The 21,170-nt window shown below is 38.5% G+C and overlaps 3 protein-coding genes across 4 annotated transcripts; 2 read left to right on the top strand and 1 right to left on the bottom strand.

The window, feature by feature from the left end:
• The first annotated feature begins 9,731 nt into the window (after nt 1-9,731).
• On the top strand, nt 9,732-13,081 carry Rev1 (Rev1 DNA directed polymerase). Of its 2 annotated transcripts, XM_065312996.1 has the most exons (7): nt 9,732-9,892; nt 9,977-10,207; nt 10,276-11,019; nt 11,083-11,742; nt 11,807-12,663; nt 12,720-12,790; nt 12,950-13,081. In XM_065312996.1, the coding sequence occupies exons 1-7, from the start codon at nt 9,833-9,835 to the stop codon at nt 12,955-12,957; spliced, it is 2,631 nt and encodes an 876-aa protein (XP_065169068.1). In that variant the 5' UTR covers nt 9,732-9,832; the 3' UTR covers nt 12,958-13,081. The 2 variants fall into 2 exon arrangements, with proteins under 2 accessions (XP_065169068.1, XP_065169062.1); XM_065312990.1 differs by lacking the exon at nt 12,950-13,081 and having other exon boundaries at nt 12,720-12,869.
• A 56-nt stretch (nt 13,082-13,137) lies between these two features.
• fest (wurstfest) lies at nt 13,138-15,030 on the top strand. Its single transcript, XM_065313018.1, has 4 exons — nt 13,138-13,446; nt 13,502-13,707; nt 13,775-14,328; nt 14,390-15,030. Exons 1-4 carry the CDS (start codon nt 13,410-13,412, stop codon nt 14,613-14,615), a joined length of 1,023 nt encoding a protein of 340 aa, XP_065169090.1. The 5' UTR covers nt 13,138-13,409; the 3' UTR covers nt 14,616-15,030.
• Nucleotides 15,031-19,877: 4,847 nt separating this feature from the next.
• Nucleotides 19,878-21,100, bottom strand: LOC135799823 (apolipoprotein D-like). Its single transcript, XM_065313039.1, has 3 exons — nt 20,858-21,100; nt 20,344-20,718; nt 19,878-20,282 (listed from the first exon to the last, which is right to left on the bottom strand). Exons 1-3 carry the CDS (start codon nt 20,978-20,980, stop codon nt 19,953-19,955), a joined length of 828 nt encoding a protein of 275 aa, XP_065169111.1. The 5' UTR covers nt 20,981-21,100; the 3' UTR covers nt 19,878-19,952.
• Between the last annotated feature and the right edge of the window lie 70 nt (nt 21,101-21,170).

Below are 21,170 nucleotides of genomic sequence, written 5' to 3'. Positions count from 1 at the left end.
CATTAGCATCGTCCTCGGGCGTGTCCGGCCCCCTTGCTGCTCCTTTATAATAGACGGTTTCTTCTTCTTCTTCTTCTTCTTCTTCTGTTGCTTCGCTGGTCGGTAGTAATAAAACAAAACACGCAGAACGCGAAATAAATTAAACTCAATTTTTATTTTCGTATATTACTATATTTTTATGAATGAGATTGTCTAGAATTATGTTTGGAAAATGTTTTCAAACTCACCTAGAGTAGAAAACAACTAAATTTAAAATTTTATTGCATATCTAGAGTAGAAAACATAGAAAATTTCATTACGGATCTAGAGTAGAAAATAAAACATTTAAATTTAAGTTTTTCATGCGTAGAGATAAAAACTAAAAAATTTTAAAATTTTATTACACACCTAGAGTGGAAAACAATGAAATAATATCATAAAACTTGATCTTTTGCCCAAAATTACAAATCTTTCAATTTTTTATGAATGAGATATTAAAATATAATGTGTCCCCCAGACACCCCGAGGACAGGAAGTGTTGTCGAAGCGTCTTTCAATCAGATATTCATACACAGGTTGCGTCCCGCTATCCCGCAGCGGGATTAATGTCACATTGTTGTCTCGTTTGACTAATGATTACTCATTTGTCACAAGTCATAGCCAAAAACACACAAACGCACACGCGCAGTTTGTTGTGATTCTTCCGATGAATTTGATCGCGTGTCGGCGTGTTACCTGCTTGATGGACATGGACATAGACATTCCGTGCATGATAGGTCACCCCACAACCCAGCACAACCCTGTGGTTAGCGCTACCTACGATGATGTTGATCGCGTAGTAGCACGTGCACGCCGCCGATTAAATTTCAACTTTTCTTTCAAATTCAAATCCGGCCTGATTGAGTCATGTCCCGGGTCCCGAGCAGTCACGCTGAGTCCAATCTGTGTCGTGATGCTGCGCATTGTTCGCGACGATTTACGGTAGCTGGCGATCTGTCATGCGGTCATATCGCGGCCGGAATCTTCAAATCTCGCATTTCCAACACAATTGCGCTCATTGAATTGATCTGGATCGCGCCGATGTGGATTACTCAAAGTCAGAGTCAGAGTCAGAGCCACACTCGGCTTAAGTACGTTCGGGTACATCCTACGCAGTATAATTTATTTCGTTCTTTTTTAATTAACTCCGGGAAGCATTATAAAGTTATTAAAATAATGAGCATCTAATTTTATTATTCATATGAACATGATAATAATCTTGGAGGTTTTGGTAATAATTTCTTGGGTAAAAACGGTAGAATGTTATTTATAGTTTTGTTTAATACATAATTTAATATATTATCAGTTGGTGTTTACAGAATTGAAATGTGTGAATTTTTAGAGGAGTTATGGGCATTTTTCAATGATGCTGCATGATTTTTGAGAAGTTATTTAATACCGACTTTAAACTGCGATAACTTTTTAGTTTTACACCAAAATAAATGTTTTATACGTCAAAACATTCCAAATTTAATTCTCTTTAAACTATTTTCTAAATATTTAAAAAATATTAAGTTATTAAATAGATATTTTAAATTTTAAAAAATTGTCGAATTAGTTTTGGAAATAAAATAAATTAATGACATTTTTAATAAAATTGATGTTAATTTATTAAGTTTTAATGGTAAAGCTATAGTTATAAACTTATTTGATACATAATTTAATTGGTTATCAACCAGCGTTTACAGAATAGTAAAATTTTGATTTTTACGTGAATTATCGCAAGTTTTTCATAATAAAACATTATTATACAAAAACTATGTTTTCAAGATAATACCAACATATATCTTTTTTATTCAACAAAAAATCATAAAGTTATTAATCCAATGAACATGTACCTAATTAACATGATACTAATCTTTTTTCTCTTTGTAAACAATAACTACCCAAATTTCGGATGAATCGTGCATGATAAGAGACACGAACCTCCAACGACAAATTGGTGTGCGCAACAAATTAAAACAGGTGAAGACGACAGACACGTGAGCACGCGTCGCGCGCTCAAACACGTCAAACATGCAATTAGTAATTGCTACCTGCGTAATTTGTAATTTTTACCTGAAATTACACATCTACCCGATGCAATTTGTGATTGCGCGCGCGCACACAGCACAACAACATAACAACACAACATGAACATAAACATGCACACGAATTAACTGCACGAAACGATAGAAGAATACCTTTTCTACCCTTGCGATGCGGGGGTGGTATGACGCGTGACTAATTCGTCTTATGACCGCAATCAGCTGTCGGCGCCACATTTACAATTCACACGCTTACAGCCATTCCAAACAGCATCCCAACCAATCGATGGGTTTATTATTGTAAAATATAATTATTATTACATTTATATTATGCGCACGCGCATAGCGAATGTTAACACACCCCCGACATGGAAATCACGAGCATACCTAACCTAACAAGATAAGCATGTCGATTAAACGTTTGCGATGTCTTGTGCATTGCATCCAGCCGGCGCGTGGCTGCCACGTGTGCGTCGCGACGCCCTCGCTGCGTTGCGAAAGACTGATAAGCGGACGCTAGACAGGCCTGTTATTATCCTGTAGGTGCCGTGTCAGAAACACTTCCAACGCCTTTATTTTTTAAATTTTATTTCAAAACAGAATCAAAAACATAAAATTTTAGTTTTTTTGTTGTTTTTCTGTTGTTTTGAGCGTGGTATTTGTATTTTCTTGAGTTCGAGATGAAAATTCTTATTTCACACATGTAAACACATGAGTAGGCACGCATAGGGTGCAGTTTCGGGGGGTGTTTCGCAGCGTGCACATGATGTGTGCTCAGTTTCAGTCGTGCGAACGCGCCCGGCGGAACTAACCGGGGCTAATCTGCCGGACGGCGGTGCGCCACCCCCCGGAATACGAATACTATCTGCGTTTGACACTCGCAGGGTTATACCACCACCTACTACACTACACGCATATTTTTTTTGTTTTAAAATTCAAGAAATCGACTTGCAGCGCAGGTTATGTGCGGCAAATCTGCATTTAGGGGTGGAATTCTTTATGAATGGCCTTGAATGCGCGTCTGATAAGACAATCTCGTGAATGGTGAGTGTGACACGCGGACAAGGCGTCACCCCCAGCATCCCCCTTGAAAGAAAACTCCGCACGTGCATTTTTTGCTCTTATCTGCAGTTGGCGATGGTCGCGTGTCAGAGATTAGGCCATTGGATCGCTTTATCAGCAGACAGACACATAACCTCCCCTATAACCTATAAACTACCCTCTGCGCTAAAATTTGTGCAATAATTTTTTGCATTTTGGCGAAAATTTCGCCGAAATACGTTGAGTTGAGTTAAGTTAAAGAAGGGATATAGGTGGATAATACCCGGTTGATCCACCGCACGGCGCGGTCACGAATTTTGGCGTGCGGAACCCACACAATGCGGAATCTTATAATACCAACCCTTGGGGTTGGATGGTGGCAGTGTGTTGAAAGTTTAAATTCAAAATTCCGCAAGGTATGAGGCAGATGAGGCAGCGTATTCCTTGCGCGTACGAGTATTCTATTTCCAAAATGGGGTTGGATTTGTTTGGTGGTCGTGCGGTGCTTTATTTTCATTTTGCAATGATACAGACGCCAAACAACTACGAGAATTGACGACCCCGAAAGATTTACGAAGATTTTGGCTGAGAAATGGAAAGATTCGGCTTTTGAAATCGAAATAAATGAAACAAAAATAGGGTGTGGGGTTTTGTTTTGTTTGCTGTGGGGTTGATTCTCACAGTGGAATACTGTTTATAATTTTATTTAGTAAATAATTTATTAATAAGTTATTAATAAGTTTTTAGAAAATTATAAAATTTTAACTTTTAAAAAGTTATGAGGAATTTTTAAAAGTATTGCAAGATTTTGTGAAAAAAGTGATGTCCAACTTTGAACTGCGATAACTTTCTTAGTTTTAATTCAAAATTAATGGTTTATATATCAAAATATTCCAAATTTAATTATCTTTAATGTATTTATTAAATATTTTAAAAATATTAAGTCAATGTGTAGATATTTTAAATTTTTGCAAAAATTTTCTTAAGATATTTGCAAATTAACATGAATTATTGACATGATTAGTAAAATGACTGTATTTTCTTAAGTTTTAATGATTTATTATTGTTTTTCCTGGTATTTGATAAATAATTTAAAACACTATAAACTACAGTTTACAGAATAGAAATTAACTAATTTTTAAGTAAATTACGAGCATTTTTTCAAAGATATTGCAAAATTTGTGCAAATTAATTAAACGTCAACTTTGAACTGAAATAACTCTTCAAATTTTTTTCCAAAATAAATGTTATAGACACAAAAATATTCCAAATTTAATTCTCTTCCAATTACAACTTAAAAGAATTAAAATAATTAAGCGTAAAAACAAATAAACAATAATTTAAATTGAATTGTTTTCGAATAATAAATCAAAACGTTAGAAATTCTTCGCTATTTCTCACAGTTGCTAGGCATTTGCAGTTGGTAGTTGGTAATCACAATCACAATCACAAGTCGCAAAGTACAAGTACAAAACGAGTGCCATTTGAGCAACTGAAGCGACACGCTGCAATAACTCAGTAGGCATTGTTTGCGTGTGGTATTTTTAACGCCTCGTTGTTATTCTCGTCTGCGCGCCGCAAAAAAAGAAATCATTCTAGTTGCATTGCCCATTTCAGCAACAACAAAAAACTACCAGCCCGACTTTATGCGTACCTTCCACACCTCTCGTAGGGTGGCGGACGCAATCCTGTTAATTCTGTCTGGATGGCTTCATTATGTTCGGGTGCAAGCGCCCAAAAAGCACCCAGCGCGGAAAAATAATGTAATGTGATCTTGCCCGATTATCCCTCGGCATCCCCAGCTCGTCAAAACCCAACCAAAACATGTCAAAGCGGATTTTTACTCGGAATCAACCGCAAATATTTATATTTTAAGAAAAATAGCATGACTGAAACAAATTTTACACGCAAATATTATTATAATTATTATTATTTAATTGTTTATAAGATATTTTATCAGATTATTTTATTTTTCATATTTTTCGTGGATATTTCAAATTTTTTGCATAAAAAAGTGAATGCCAACTTTAAACCGCAATAACTTTATTCATTTAAGTCGGAAATAAATGTTTTATACATCAAAATATTCCAAATTTAATACTCTTTAAATTATTTTTTAAATATCTTAAAATATTAAGCAGTTGTGTTGATATTTTAAATTTTAGATAAAATTAACTTATTAACTTTGAAAATCTACTTGAATTAATGACATGATAGGTAAAATCACTACAATTTTTTAAGTTTTAATGATAAATTCTTGTTTATACCATAATTTGATAAATAATTTAATACACCATCAACTGATGTTCACAAAATTGAAATTTCTTAATTTTTGAAGAAGTTACAAGTGTTTTTCTAAGATATTGCAAAATGTGCGCAAAATAATTTAATGCCGACTTTAATTCGCTATAACTAACACAATTTTACTCCCAAATACTTGAAAATATTATTAAAATTATCATAATTTAATTGTTTATTGTTTATAAGAAGATATTTCAAAAATGCTATTCGGAAACGAGCATAATTTTCGTTTAATCCGAAATTGCATGATTGAACCAATGTATTTCGGTGTAAAAATCATGGAAAACATAAAAACACAAAAGAAACAATTTCGTCCTTGGCAGGAAACCGGGGAAAGCGAGCATGTGCGTTTAATAGCCGCGCAATAATCATAAGCGCATTCCATGCGGCGTGTTTTTTATGTTCTCGGTGCTACATGATTGCAATCATCATCATCATCGACCCTCGCCAACAAAAATCATCATCTCGCGATGAGTTTTCCGCGTTTCGGCCGAAATTCCGCCTTTTATCACAAAGGATTTTGCAGTTTCTTGTTTTCCGTGTAGGTAACAACCTACGAGCGCGCCGACGACGACGGCGACGACGTCGACGACGATGATGAGCGTCGTCGGTGTGCGCGCGGTGTATTGTTGATAGCTATCCCCGGTTGCCAGGGAAACGCAGATTAACGGGCCGCGCGCCCGATGTCTATTTTCTACACTCACGATGAAAAACCGGATCCAATCATTGTACACTCCACGCCACAAACGCACAGCCTAAAGGTCGCCGTGTACGCCTGCTAGTGGTTTAGAAGCGAGAGAAATTTGTGGCTATTTCAGAGCTGGATTACTCGGGTGTTAATCGGGCAAAATGAATCAACTAGACGGGATTGCATAAGGAATTTAATATATTTTTAGGTTTTATTTAGAAATTTACTGGGGGTAGTTTAGAATTTTAGTAAATTTATAATTTTCAATGCATTGCAAAATTATTGAGTCACTTTTTTCAATTCTGATTTTGCAATTGTCATAATTTTTTGAGTTTTGATGATAGAATTATTTTTAAAAACTTATTTGATACATAATTTAATTATCTATCAACACATGTTTACGGAATAAAAATATTTTAATTTTTAAGAGAGTTACAAGCAATTTTCAAAAATATTGCAAGATTTTTATGACAAAATATAACATCAACTTCAAACAACGATAACTTTTTTAATTTCCATCATAAATAAACAAATAATACATAATCATCTGCTTTTTAAATAATTTCAAAAAATCTTATCATTTTGAAAATATTAGCAATTTTCCTTAAATGTGTCCGCTTTAGAGTAAATTTCTATGCGTTGACGGTATGTGGGAGCCTTTAGGCATTGCCGCTGTCGAGGCAAACCGACGCTAGGTGGCCGCGGAGATAGAACCGTCAACGAGGCCGTTTCGCCGGCACCGGCACCGGCAGCGGCGCGCACGGAACGAAATGGGAGCGAACGAATCGAACGAACAACGCACGAAACGACTTCAACATCATGCCAACCGACATTGCGAGCGCGAGAGAAGGCGCGCGGGTGTGCGGGGGCCGCGTTTGTGCGCGCCGCGGTGCAGGGAGGCGGCGGTAGCACACGGGGGGCGGCACCGGCGACGCGAAAAACGCTTTTCCCGATATTCGGGATCTACATGCATGCCACCCGTACAATATCGACACAATCGAGAGAAAAACTTCTAATCACAATAATATTTAAATAATTTTTTTCCTACCCCAGCAGTTTAAACAGCGTTAAACTGCACTGGTTTACGGTCACCAGGCCGTTTTTTTCTTCTCGTTGTGCGCCCCGTGTGTGTTTTATCTTTAACCCTTGAGGGTGACTCCGATCTGGCCGGGTTTCCACTCGCATTGTGGTCCCTAATTCCCTGTTGTACTTGCCTCACATGTTCATATTTTAGAAACATTTTAACCAGCGGCGTACAAAAAAGCGACAGAAGGGTGGCTGTGCCTTCCGTACCCCACAATAGTAATGTTCCGCATGATCATACATGAATCAAAACATCTAGTCTAGTACCATTCGCATTACACTTGACCAAAAAATTTCGAAATTTCTTCGCGGAGAAACAACATTATGCGAATCGCACCCGCGAGACCTCCCGGTTGTAATGAAAAGGTGGCTGCGTCTCATCCCCCGCGCGCACGTGAAGGGTGTTTGGTGTTTACACGCGCGTACTCGCTGCTGTTGCACGCATGGTCGATGACCATCGAGTTCACGAAGACACCCAGGGGGTGAGGAGTCGACCGCATATCATACATAATGCGCGCCGACCCTATTGTGTCCCGTACAATGTGCGCAAGGGGCGCATGCTGAGAGCTCAACATATGTGTGTCGACAGAGATACATCACCGACATCACCAACCTTCACCAAATTGAGGAATAATCTATTTTTATTTTTATTCCCAACGCTTTGTTTTATGCCGCATTTAATTCTCCAACCCTCTGGTGACACTTGGGGGTGTATGACCACGATTCCGTGATTTCCAGCCGCTAATTTCGGCGACTAATCAACTTACATACCAAACAACTCGCACCCCAAGAGGATATCATGCTGGGAGCAACCCCTAGGACAAGTGTCGTACAAGTGCGAGCAAATATTTTTCATTGACGTTAAGAAATTGATGATTCATGAGGAATGTTGATTGCATTCCGGGCACCAGTTAGGCATAAATATTTTATATATCGCAGTGGTGTTTTCGTCACGCAGCGCGAGATGAAGTGATGCACGTGACATTAGACGCGTGTTATGCCGAAATTGCTTGTGCTTCACTGGTCGCTGTTCCACATTAACTGCCACTTTATTCTTCACCCTTAGTGGAGTAAATTTGGGATATTTTGAGGTATAATTTGTTGATTTTTGTTGGAAATTACCAAAGTTATCATTGTTTAAAGTTGACGTTTAAAATTTCTACAAAAATCTTGCAATATTTTGAAAAAATGCCTGTAACTCAATCAAAAATGAAAATATTTTTATTCTGTAAACTCCTAGTGATAGAGAATTAAATTGTGGATAGATTTTTGGTCTTTGTAGGAGTCTGCAGCGTCCATTTTATCCGCAAGAGATAAAAATTGAACAGACTCGCAGGGTGCTACTACAATCCCACCGGGACCACGCCAGAAATAAACAGTAACAGATGGTCGTAATCGCAATCGATATAGAATGTGACTTTGATTATATTACAGCCTAAACAATCGCGCGTTGGGGTTAAGGATCGCGCGCGTGACTTGAAGAAGCGAAGAAGCAAAGATTTCAAGATTTCCAGCGTGTGTAATTATCGGGGCGTCGCAATGCACGATCGCTGCTGCGTTGTGCTGCCGAGCAACAACCAAACAGAAGACCAACTCTTGCGGGTCTCTTCCAACAAGCAGAAACCAGTTGTTTTTGTGATGGCCTCAAAATGTTTTGACTTCTCGTGTAGTTTGATTGGTGCTTCGCGCGGGTGCTTGTCTTTTTATGGCATTGTGTGTTCCTTTTCTTTTTCTGGTGGCGAATGTGGAGCAATGCGGAGCCCCGGCTATATAATAAATTCCGAGTGGAAAAGAGGTTCGCAGGTGGTGGCTGATATAGGATTAATGAGGCTATTTAAATGCATAACACGAGGGTCGCCGCCGCCGCCCCACACACACATTCACTGCCGCCCCACTCGACTCATCCGACCAACCAGACCGAGTGTTGGGGAAAACCTGAGAGAAATTCATCTCCAGCCGCATACACGCATACACTTCTCTACATATTCGCATATGGTAATACCAAACAATATTTTATGCTATATTCTAGGGTAAATAAGTCTATGTTGTGGGATTTTTAAGAGTTGTGGGTGTTTTTGCGTGTACACTAGGTGGATTCGCTTGGAAATTCGTGCAGAACAGTAAAACCGCCAACCAATATCGAGCATCAACCGCAGAATAAGAGAAACCCGAGCGGTAATAAACACACTCGTGATGGAACTCATTTTTCCGCCGGTTTTTCCCATTTGTTTCCCAAAACAAAAGCAAACAATTACAATTTTCGACGTGAACAAGGAAAATATTTGTGTTTATCAACAAATAAACAAACAAATACATACGTGCGCATTTGTTTATTGTAAATTCAAGTTAATTTCATACTTCTTTTTAGTAGAAATGAATTTAATTTAGGTTCTTTATTAGTTTTAATTATTTTTTTAATTTGAAGTTTTCAACTTTTTGAATTTTAAATATCAAATTTACGCGCGAACGATTATTCCCGAATGTTTAAACTTCGCGTAAGTTCGGGTCGTGACTCCCCTCCATCTAGTGACTTTCTGATCCATAGTGCACTTCCCCTTAATTTAGTAACCTAACCTGTGATTTTATTACTTGTTTTTATTTTTAAAGTTTTAAACCGCCTTTTTAACTATTTATTTGATTATTTATTAACAATTATATTCTCCCTAGTATAAAAATGCATAAAGGATGGTATAAACAACTAGAAGAAGATGACGACAATGGCTTCGCGCAGTTTGTAAGATAAAAACTCTGATTTTTCTCAATTTCCACACTACCATTGCATGTTTCAATCTTAAACTAACAAAAACATAATGTTTAGGGTGGTTATATGGAAGCCAAGAAGGCTAAACTCATCAAACAAGTTCGTGAGCAAGCTGCAGTCGAGCGACATTCAACAATATTCAAAGGAGTCTCCATTTATGTCAATGGTTTCACCAAACCATCAGCTGAAGAACTGAAAACCTTAATGGGATTACATGGAGGAGTATATCATGTCTACCAGATGCCTTCTACAACTCACATCATTGCTAGTAATCTTCCTAATGTTAAAGTAATATTTATTTTATCTTTATTTATTCCTTAATGATAGTTCACAGCATTAATTGGTTTGTTTTTTAGATTAACAAACTAGGACCTCTTCCAATTGTGAAACCAGGCTGGATAGAAGACAGTATAACACTAGGACGTGTCCTAGACTACACCCAGTATTTATTATACACAAATCAAAGTAGAACACAGCCTAAAATCAGCTTTGAAAGAGTTGACAACACTCTCAGCAGCTCCAAAACAGCATCACATCCTTCTTTCCTCTCCGAATTCTACGGCAACTCCCGGTTACACTTGATAGCAACTCTTGGAGCAGAATTCAAACAATTCGTCAATGATTTACGGTCACAAATGGGTAAAAATCATCAATTTCCTGGTGTATTATTACTTCAAACATTAAAAAACAACAATAAATTCATTTCCAATGAGAAATTCGACACTGATGATGATTTATCTTCATCACTTGATACAAAAACAGATGTAGAAGTAATAATGCACATTGATATGGATTGTTTCTTTGTTTCTGTTGGAATACGCAATCGGCCGGAGTTGAGAGGCCAACCAGTTGCTGTAACACATTCAAAAACAGGCCAAGGAAGAGCACATGTGGATAGAAGCGCAGAAATAGCTATGTATAAGGAAAGACTACCTGAGGGAGCGGAATTTCGCCTGCAGGACATCGACGACAACAGCTCTCTATCGGAAATTGCTAGCTGCAGCTACGAGGCGCGTAAACAAGGCGTAAAAAACGGAATGTTTATGGGACAAGCACTCAAATTATGTCCAGAATTACGTGCGATTCCATACGACTTTGATGTAAGCATGAAACTTAATTTGTTTACATTTAACAATTAAATATTATTTAAATGGTATTTTTAGGATTACAAAGAAGTTTCCAAGATTTTATACACGACAATCTCCGAATATACTTTGAACATCGAGGCTGTAAGTTGTGATGAAATGTATGTAAACATCACAGATCTACTTAACCACACCACCGTGGAATTATTTGCTGAACATATACGTTCAGTAATAAAACAGCGTACAGGCTGTCCATGTTCAACTGGATTTGGTTCCAATCGTCTCCAGGCGCGTCTTGCAACAAAACGCGCTAAACCAGACGGACAATATTATCTTACACCCTCTGAAGTGATAGGATATTTCCATGATATGCCTCTGGCTGAGTTGCCAGGTGTAGGAAGGGCTACTCTGGCCAAGATGAGTAATTTAGGGTTGCAGACGTGCGGAGATGTGCAGTCATTCAGTCTGCAGACTTTACAGAAAGAAATTGGGATGAAACTCGGTGAGACTATTTATGATCAAGCTGCGGGGATTGATAAGAAACCTCTGCAGTATGAGCACGAAAGAAAATCAGTGTCTGCTGAAGTCAATTATGGAATACGTTTTCAAAATATGAAAGAAAATGTTGAGTTTTTGGAGAGGTTGGCTGAAGAAGTTACGTCCAGGTTGATCGAGACAGGAATGAAGGCGAAATGTGTCACGTTGAAGTTGATGGTTCGAGCAGCGGATGCGCCAACTGTAATTATAATGTTTTTATTATTGTTTATTTTGTATTTTTGTGATTCATTTTGTTATTATTTAGGAAACCGCCAAGTATCTTGGGCATGGCGTATGTGACAGCATGTCCAAGAGTACCTCACTGCAAACAACAACTGATGATTGTAAAATTATCATCAAGGAGAGTAGAAATCTGCTTGAGAAACTCGCTGTGCCCTTTGATGAGCTCCGAGGGCTTGGAATTCAATTATCCAAGCTTGAAAAAGGTCAAAAAATGAATGTGTTACTCAAAAACTTTCTTAGCAACACAGCTACAACTAATCCGAAGCCAGTAGACACTGATAAAGCTGTAAAAAGTGAACTGGAAGCTAAAGTCACTTCAAAAGTTAACGTTAAAGGTAGAGGTAGACCATCGAAAAATAAAAGTATTATTGCGTCAGGTGCCAGTTCAAAGAATTTATCGACGTTTTTCAAGTCTACGCAAAAAGATCGACCGCAAAGCGGTAAACTAGTTAATAATAGCTATCAGAATAGCGCGAGTTTAGATATGAGTGTCTTGCAAGAGTTGCCAGAGGATATTCGTTTAGAGATTATGAAAGAATACAATTTACAGTTGCAAAATCAAGTTTGTGATGAGTTTAAATCGAGTCAAACTCCAGGAACTTCTGCTACAACTATTTCAACTGCAGCTGATAATAAAAAGCCCGATAGTGAAGAAATAACAAAAAAGACTAGGCAAACAAAAGCAAAGGCTCAGAATATTACTGCTACTGGTTTTGATTCGCTCTCTCATGAGGATTTTATGAACATGTTTGCAAATTGGTTTCAATCTCATTCAAAGCCCTTGAAAGTCGACGTGGATATGCTCGGAAAATATTTCAAGCAAATGGCTATGCAGCGAAGAATTGAGAAGCTGTATATTTACGCTAAATACTTGCATAGGTAATATTTAAAGAGTGTTAATATTAGTTTATTTTGTGTTTTTCGGTTGGTTTTAGGAACATAAATGAGAAAAATGATTGTGATTGGCACAAGGCGTACGAAAATATTGTTGGTTTTCTACAAGAGGGTATGAAATCTACATATAATAACATATTACGTGTGCCTACAGGGTTTAATTGTGATAATAAACATTAAATAATAAGTTATTTAATTTTTATTATTGCTTTTTATGTTCAGTCGTGCCATTTATATCGTAGGGACATTTTTATTACATTTTAAATTTTAGGTTGGTAACGCTACCACGTGATTCCCCTACGTTTGCGATCGTGACTCCCCTACTTTTACGATCATACCCGAAGTGCGACTTCGTGTCAGCTCGTATATTCGAATATTTTTCTAAAGTTTGCTGTGTAAATACGAAAAACAAAGGAAACGGCTTTCCCACAGCAACGTTTAAAACAAACAGCCGCTCTACATTTTGTATCGACAAATCGTTCATATATCAGTTCAAACAGCATCCATTCAAATCAATTTTGTTAGTCGTGGCGTGTTGCAAGTGATTTAATACCCGAACTTAAATTGTAACATAATTCTACACGTGTGTTGGTCTAACAGTTATCAAGACTTTCAAATTATCTATTTGGGATCTCTAGATTTTTTCGACACAAAAATATTGTAGACAACACGCCGACGTTTATTTATTTTCAATCAAGACAAATTGTTTGACATTAAATATAAAGTGCATTATGGAAAAGCCACGCGAAAAGGTTTTCTATCGCAAGGGTAAAAATAATTTTAAATACAGAATTTCGAGTTTCTTATCATTTATATTTTGCAGTTTCGTTTGTCGATAGTCAAACAAATATATTGTACAATCGCAAGGATCGTGACCGCCCGCGTCCGCGTAGCCGCAGCGTCTACACGAGCAAGTCGCACAACAGCGACAACTCCGGCAGCCTGCGGGACTCCAAAAGCTACGAGGCGGTCGTACCCTGGCTGTCCAAGAGCCTCTCCAACAAGAACATCTTTATCGATGATTACAACGTACACAAAACACATAATCTTTATACATAGTATAAACCTAATAATTTCAATATAAATATCTCCACAGCATGAAATCTACCATGAAGATTCATCCCCCATCTGCGTGAGTCCTCTGGGCGTGATCACTCTACGCTTACACGATCGTGTGCGTGTGGATATCTCCCTAGATCGCGCCGTGCGCATCATCAACCCACGTAGTGGGATTGTGATTGCACTGAGTGCTTCCGGCAGTACTGCAGCTCTGATGCACCCGAATGGCAGGGTGTACCAGTATGGTTCACGCGTGGAGATCCTCGCACATGATCCGCATGGTAACAACAAGTACGCCAAGATGTGGTACAAGGGTGTGAGCTTCACCAGCGACCAATGTGCGCTTGTTTATCTGGTGGACTCGGCAGGAACACGCACCACCACTGACACATTCAGTGATCTCAACGTTGACTTCTCCATTTCGGTGTTTTGCTCGGAGAGTCCGTATAATGAGAACACAGTCGGGCAGAATTTGATCAACGAGGCGGTGAATCTTCTGCAGAACTCAACGTATTGGGTGTCTGATGATGGCACCAGTAATTGGTTGATTAATAATGTGCGTGTGTCGCAAACTACAGATGGATTAGTCAGGTATATTTATCGTTAATGCATTAAATCTATAGGTAAAGGATTGAAAATGAGTTCTTTTTAGATTGGGTCGTAATTCGAATAAGTTTTCGCTGCATACATCGCCATCGAATGGATCCGCGCGTATTAGTTCTCCGTTTTTGCATTGTACTGGATCAATGGGCCAAACTCGCCACTTGTTTGTGCGTCGAGGTGAACGCAGGATGCATTACGATGGTGCTAGTTTTATTGTGCGCAATGCTGGACATTCGGCTGGGTTTGATGACAAGCACCAACTGAAAGTTTACTAAATGCTTGGTGCTTGGAGGTTGATCATGCGGCGGAGCAGCTGGGGCTGGCTTTGTTTCGTTTTATTTAACAGGCATTTTGTTTGCCTGCGGTGACTTTCAGGGCTTGTGGGTGGTTTCTGTATGGCTGTAGGTTCAGCAACAAGGTGTTGTACAAAAGTATTTCAAGAGTCTTTAAAACATTTCTTTCAAGAGTTACGCATGATGGCATAAATTGACTCTCGTTTGCTGCATTCACTTACAGTCTACTGTTTATTGCAATAATTTATAGTGAGTAATTGTTTTGGACGATCATTGGAAATTATTTGTTATTAAATCGTTTGTTTTCATATTAATATCTTGTCGGGGAGAATTCTTAAGATTGTGATATAAGTATGGTGCTCTAGTGGCGGTGTAATAAACTTGTTCACAAATTAAATTACAGCGCGCATTTTGTATGAGTACTTGTTTGATAGATGGCGCTACTGTAGTTTTAGTTTGCAAGAGTAGTTTTATATCAAGTGCCAGGGGGCGCTAGCGGTACAAGAAGTTGCAATTTTTCACGCACACGAAAAATGCTTGCGTGTGTCAGTTGTGCCATTGTTCAGCAGGTCATACAGTTATTTCAACGAGGTAGCTAAATTGTTTTCCCGGAGTATTAGAATCTAACGTCCGGAAAAGTACTTATCTATGGTACGTAAATCACCCCGGCGAGCGAGGCGTTACGTGCTCATGCGCCGCGTCCTAGCGTCGGAAAACTGCGCAACTGTACTTCTGTTTTTTGTGCAGATTACAAGCGGTCTCAGTGCTTCGTCGAAATCAAAGTGAATCCCGGGGTAAAATCAATGAGACTGGCCTGAGATGGATCTAAATCGACGGGGAAAACAACGAACGGTGAGAGAATTATACTATATTTTTGCCTTCTCTGCGGATGCTTGCGTATTTTTGAAATCTTTGTGGTGTTGGTAGCAGAAAAATGGCGGATGTTCACAAAGCGACGCTCTGGTGTTTGCGTCTTTTGCAAATTGTCCTAATACCGAACTAGTTTATGGCTTACTGTATTCACATTAATCACAATTTCTCTAATGCAATGAGAATTTCAAACGAATTTGGACTATTTGGTTGTAATACTAATTTATGTATGTTTTTTATAGGTGCCTATATGATGGTGTATTTCCTTGAAACGATGCAGTAATTATAAGAACAACACGACCAAAAGGCAGGAGCAAGCAGGAGCAAAGGAGACATTGGCAAAGATTCACCCGATTGGCTGTAGTCGTTCCTACCCTTATAGTTGAAGGGTGCGTTGAACACCCCTACCGAGGGGATTGAGCCGTGTTAGAGGGGCGTAATGCTGATTGTTCGTCCTCCGCACAGCGTATTGCCACGTTTGTTTGTTTACCGCAGTCCACGATCGTAGTCATTGGAACAGGAGACGACAAATTGCATGACTATTGTCAGGTTTATTTAAGTGCAGATCTAAAAGGTAAGTGTATTAATAATTTAGGGTATTTAGTATTAACTCTCAGTTTTCATGGCATTACTGCATTTGTATGTTCTGTTTTACAATCACGTACATACATGCATCTACAACCTGCGTACTGTGATATGAAAACGACCTTTCTTCTTTACGATATTTGTTTACTAAGTTGATCTTGCGTTTGAATTTGTACAAACATTGATTAGTCTTTCTGCTTATTTTTCAGTCAGGTCAGATGTGAACTCGGGTCGGGCGTTGCACGTTGCGCGGTCATTAAGTGTATCTGCATGAAAAGAAATAACGCATTCGTTGCGGCGTGAACAACCTGAAGAGGTGTAACGTAATACTTCGAGTGCGCGTCGCGAATAGTAACCGAAAGTGCGGGAGTAAACCGAGTGCGCGAATGGGATCCATCCATCCGCGATGAGAGGGACAGCGGGGGAGTACCTACTCCTGGAGTCGAATTGAAGGTAGGCACCAACAATTTTCACGACTTTCTTGCGTTATGTAATAGAGAATTTTCTAATCTTTCATAATCCACAATTTGCTGATTTATAGCTTTGTTAGTTTGGAAGATATGTCAATTTTTTCTTATGAATTAAAATTTCATCTCTTAGATTACTAATTTAACTAGCTTATCTAATAGAGAATTTTCCGTAGATTGAAAAGTCTGGTATCCGTTTTCCTCTTTGCTTTTAGTTTATGAAAGAACCGCAACCTTAGCTCAATTTTCGCAATAATAAATTCAAATTACATTCATATCAACAATTTTAAATTTTTGTTGCATTTAATAATCTAAATTGCGAGACTATCATATGCATCATTCATAGATGGCTCATGAATGAACTAAAAATAGTAAAATAAACTTAGGCATTCGATGTGAGTTTGTTTTGAACACAATTTATATTTTCTTATCGTATTCTCGTGTGTTGTTGTTGCCCTCCCCTCACGCCGCACGTTGCCGCATCTTAGTTTAGTTCGGGCACCATGTTGCGAGCCGTCGACGCGCCTGCTTTGCGCCTCTCTTACTTTCTTATCATAAACTGTTGCTCGCTCGGCAGTACGGCATGCACTATCCGCGGATTGCAGCCAGTTTCATGCCAGTCACTTCGTTTAGATAGGGTGATGCATGCCCAGTTGCGCGTACGTGTGACACACCGACACGGTCGTTTAAGCGCGTGACCACTCACTGACACATAGGCAATCGCTCACTGCCTCATATGCACGTCATTGTTTTTGAGACACTTTGTACGTTTTTGCGGTACTATAAAGAATCCTCAGATGGCGCAACCATGTATGTTTCGACTAAGAATTATTCCTGTTAGTGAAGGTCGGCGCGCAGTTGTTGTGATGCCGGCACGCCACTCTTACTTCGTGCGATAAGTAATAATATTTAAATGGGTATTCGTGTTTCGTTTTGTAAATTCGGTAGATCGCGTTTTATTTGATTGAATTGAGTGTTAATAGACGTGTTCGGTATTCTGCTAGATATTTCTAGCGTGTGAATCTTGTGAAATTGTAGATGTTGCGAGATTAGAATATTTTTCGAGTTATTTTGTGATCGGTTGCCGTCGGACGTCGACCGGCCATGTTGTGCGATTCTAAATAATATTGTAGTTAATTTTGGACATGTGGAAACTATTTTGCCATCAGCAGAGTATTTGACTAACGGGCTATATGGTAAATGTCCTAATATCCTAATATTTCAACACTAAATGGTTTAGATGGTTTAATTAATGTTTTGTTTCTTGTCTATTTGAGTATCTACTTGCCGTCGATTTATAGAGTTCGATACATTGGTAAGTGAAATTTTTCATCTTTTATATTAGTACCTACCTAGTACCTAGTACTACCTAGTACCTTGCCGTTTAAATTTGAAATTTTAATATAATAGACTTGTATTGCGTATTTTTATATTTGTCCGTAAACGTGGTCATTCGGCACGAGAATGGTATTTGCTGTTGAATACAATGCTGTTATCTGCGTTTGTGTATAAACAACTTTTGTTTATCGCCTTCGATGAGCTGAGATGCTACGCGTAAGATACCCGCGTGCCGTTGTTGCGATCCCCTACCGTCGATCATTGCCGCATCTTAGTTTAAATATGCAGAATTAAATTCTCTATCTAGTTGTATTTAATTGTTGCAAGAAAAGCGCTTATACGATACGATTTATGATTTAATATTGGAAACAAACTTGTAAAACGCAGCTTTAAATTTGAACATCACGCCTCATACCTATAGGTTAGAGTTATTGCATTTGTGTACAAAAATGTAATATTTATTTAAATTTCACGAGATAGAATCATGATGCGTATAAGCATTTGCCCATTTTTCCGTATTCATTATTATTTTAAATTAACAATTTAGCTAGCTTATCATATAGGGATAGAATAGAATAGTCGCTGCGATCAGATCCTATGTACCTATCTCTTTTAGTTTACGAGATATTTACATTTGAAGAAAATAGTCAAAAATAGAGAAATGTCACTTTTTAGCACTTTTACTCGCGTTTTTTGAACTTTTACTGCAAGAAATATATTTATTTTATATATTTATCTGATAGAGAATTTTCTAGTCTTTCATAATCAGCGATTTCTTTCATATACCGCTTTAGTTTAAGAGAGCATTAATTTGAAAATCGTCGAAAAAGTATCACACTCCTTGGTAATTTTTTTTTCTTAAGATGTAAAATTTTATTTCTCTAGATTTCCCTTTTTAACTATCCCATCTGGATAGAGATTGGTCCGTAGATTAAGACGCTGCGATCAGATTCTATGGTCTCTTTTACGAGATATTCCGTGATTGAAGAAAATAGTCAAAATTGAGAAATGTCACTTTTAGCACTTTTAGTTGCATTTTCCAACCTTTTACTGTGGGAGAAATATATTTATTTTATATTTTTACCTGATAGCACTTTTCCAATCTTTCATAATCAGCGATTTCTTTGCGGTTATCTTCTTTTACTTTATGAGATATGAATTTTTGAAAATCAAGCCGAAAAAGTATCAAGCACCCCTTGGCAATTTTTTCTCTTAAGACTTAAAATTTCATCTCTCTCAGGATTTCCTTTTAACTATCCTATCTGATAGAGATTGGTCCGTGTAGATTAAGACGTTGCGATCAGATCTATTTATCTCTTTTAGTTTACGTGAGATATTCGCGATTGAAGAAAATAGTCAAAATTGAGAATGTCACTTTTAGCACTTTTAGTTGCATTTACGAATCTTTACTGTAAGAAATATATTTATTTTATATTTTTATCTGATAAAGAATTTTCCAATCTTTTCATAATCAGCGATTTTTTCAATAACTCACCAGCTGCCTAGACGATTGCCGTTTGCTCGACATTTTCTCTGCGGCGTCTGCTTCAGTCTTCCAATTCTGGACTCGTCACAATAGTTAAAGTTAATAGAATGTGGAGTATCCTGCACCGAACACGAAATGTTTCGCTTTGACACGCTCACGGATAATCCTCGCGTGTTCGTTGCGGAATATACTCTCGCCGTCACTTGGCTCGTCGCGGTCGATGCGCTCTCCGCTCACGTAGAAACGGAACACGTCAACACATGCGACTCAAACGCCCGCTGTCCGACTACTAAAAATATCCTACGATCCGCGGCGAACGAAACGCCGCCGCCAGCCCGCGCCTCAGGTAGAACTCGGAACTCAAGCGCGCTCGCTCAGCGTGCGAACAAAGTGCCCGAGAGTGAGAGAAGGAAATAATAAAGAGCGATTTAACAAGTTTCATACACAATGCGCCACCTTTGATCATGTGTGGAAACTATTTCAAATAGGCAACACTCATTTCTTCTATTTTATGTTTATTTAAATCAAACTTAAATTCTACGCTGTGATATCATCTCTCTCTGCGTTTTGTTCTCATGGCAACCACTCTGATTGTGGATCAGGGGTAACATAGCGACCCCTTGCTGGTTTGATCTTGTCTGCGGACACATGTCCAGCCTCATCGGACTCGTCATCATCGCTGTATTTATGATATATCTTACGAACACCACCGGCAACATACTCGACGCCATCCCCAATCTTTTCTCCTGCCTTGCGCACTACATTACCGACCGACTGCGGCGAGAAGGTATCTTGATCTATGTTAATATTCACTCCTGAGCCATTATACCGTGGACAATCACGCTGATTAATGATGGATAAATCAAATGGATCCACATTGTAGGTCGTCAGACGATTACGAATCTAATTATTAAACATAAACATAAATAATAAACTTTTAAACAATTAATTTATTTGATTATACCTTGTCTAAAAACATTTTATCCAAAGTCCTCTCTCTGGATAAAATCGTCACCGATTGACGATGGGCAAATGCGAGTTTCTGGCAGGTAAACACAGCTGCATAATTATCATAGTCAGTCATGAAGACTGTGTACATCGCACTTCCGGCAACACTCAGTGGAAAACGCACTTTCATCCTTGCCGGGATCGCTTCATCAGGTACGGACAGTTTTCCAGTGTAGTGATATTCATGTTTTAACGGTGTTAAACCAAGAGCAAAGTGTTGACTGACTTGTTCTAATTCGTAGGTGTATGGCTCGGTCAATCGTGTAAAGTTATACGTGATACAACTGCTACCCGTTGAAGTTTTTTGAACAGCATACCATACGCCCAAGAGCTGCAACCAACAATACAGCAATTGTATACACCACATTATTGCGCACGACGCGATGACGTTAATTGAATAATATACAACTTTGATTACATTACAAAGAAGACCACAAGTGAATTAAATGTTGATAATATACAAAACTTACTCTATTCATGGAAAAATCATGCTGTGGTTCGACGACTGGACATGCCCCTAGGCTATAACTGTGCCCTTTTCCATTCTGCACAACCCCTAGCAGCACTATCACAAAGATTAACATGGTACGCATTTCCTTATTAGGAAGTTTATTGATGCTCGGCGAGATGTGAGTGATTGACTCAAGTCCGAAGCGAGTGACCACCACTTATAGCCGAGCGCTAACTCCACTAACTGGCTTAACTACCGCCACCACCGCGCAAAGATAATAAGTTGTAGATCACAGCAAAGTTCAAGCACAAAGTCGACTGTGAAGGGGGGAA

This window comes from Atheta coriaria, unplaced genomic scaffold (genome assembly GCF_025399875.1).
Source record: "Atheta coriaria isolate IRGN ID8LTWV9N9 unplaced genomic scaffold, Caltech_Dcor_3.1 hic_scaffold_2_pilon, whole genome shotgun sequence".
NCBI lineage: Eukaryota > Metazoa > Arthropoda > Insecta > Coleoptera > Staphylinidae > Dalotia > Dalotia coriaria.
Note: the sequence above shows the minus strand (reverse complement) of the source record. Positions and strands in the feature narration are given on the sequence as shown.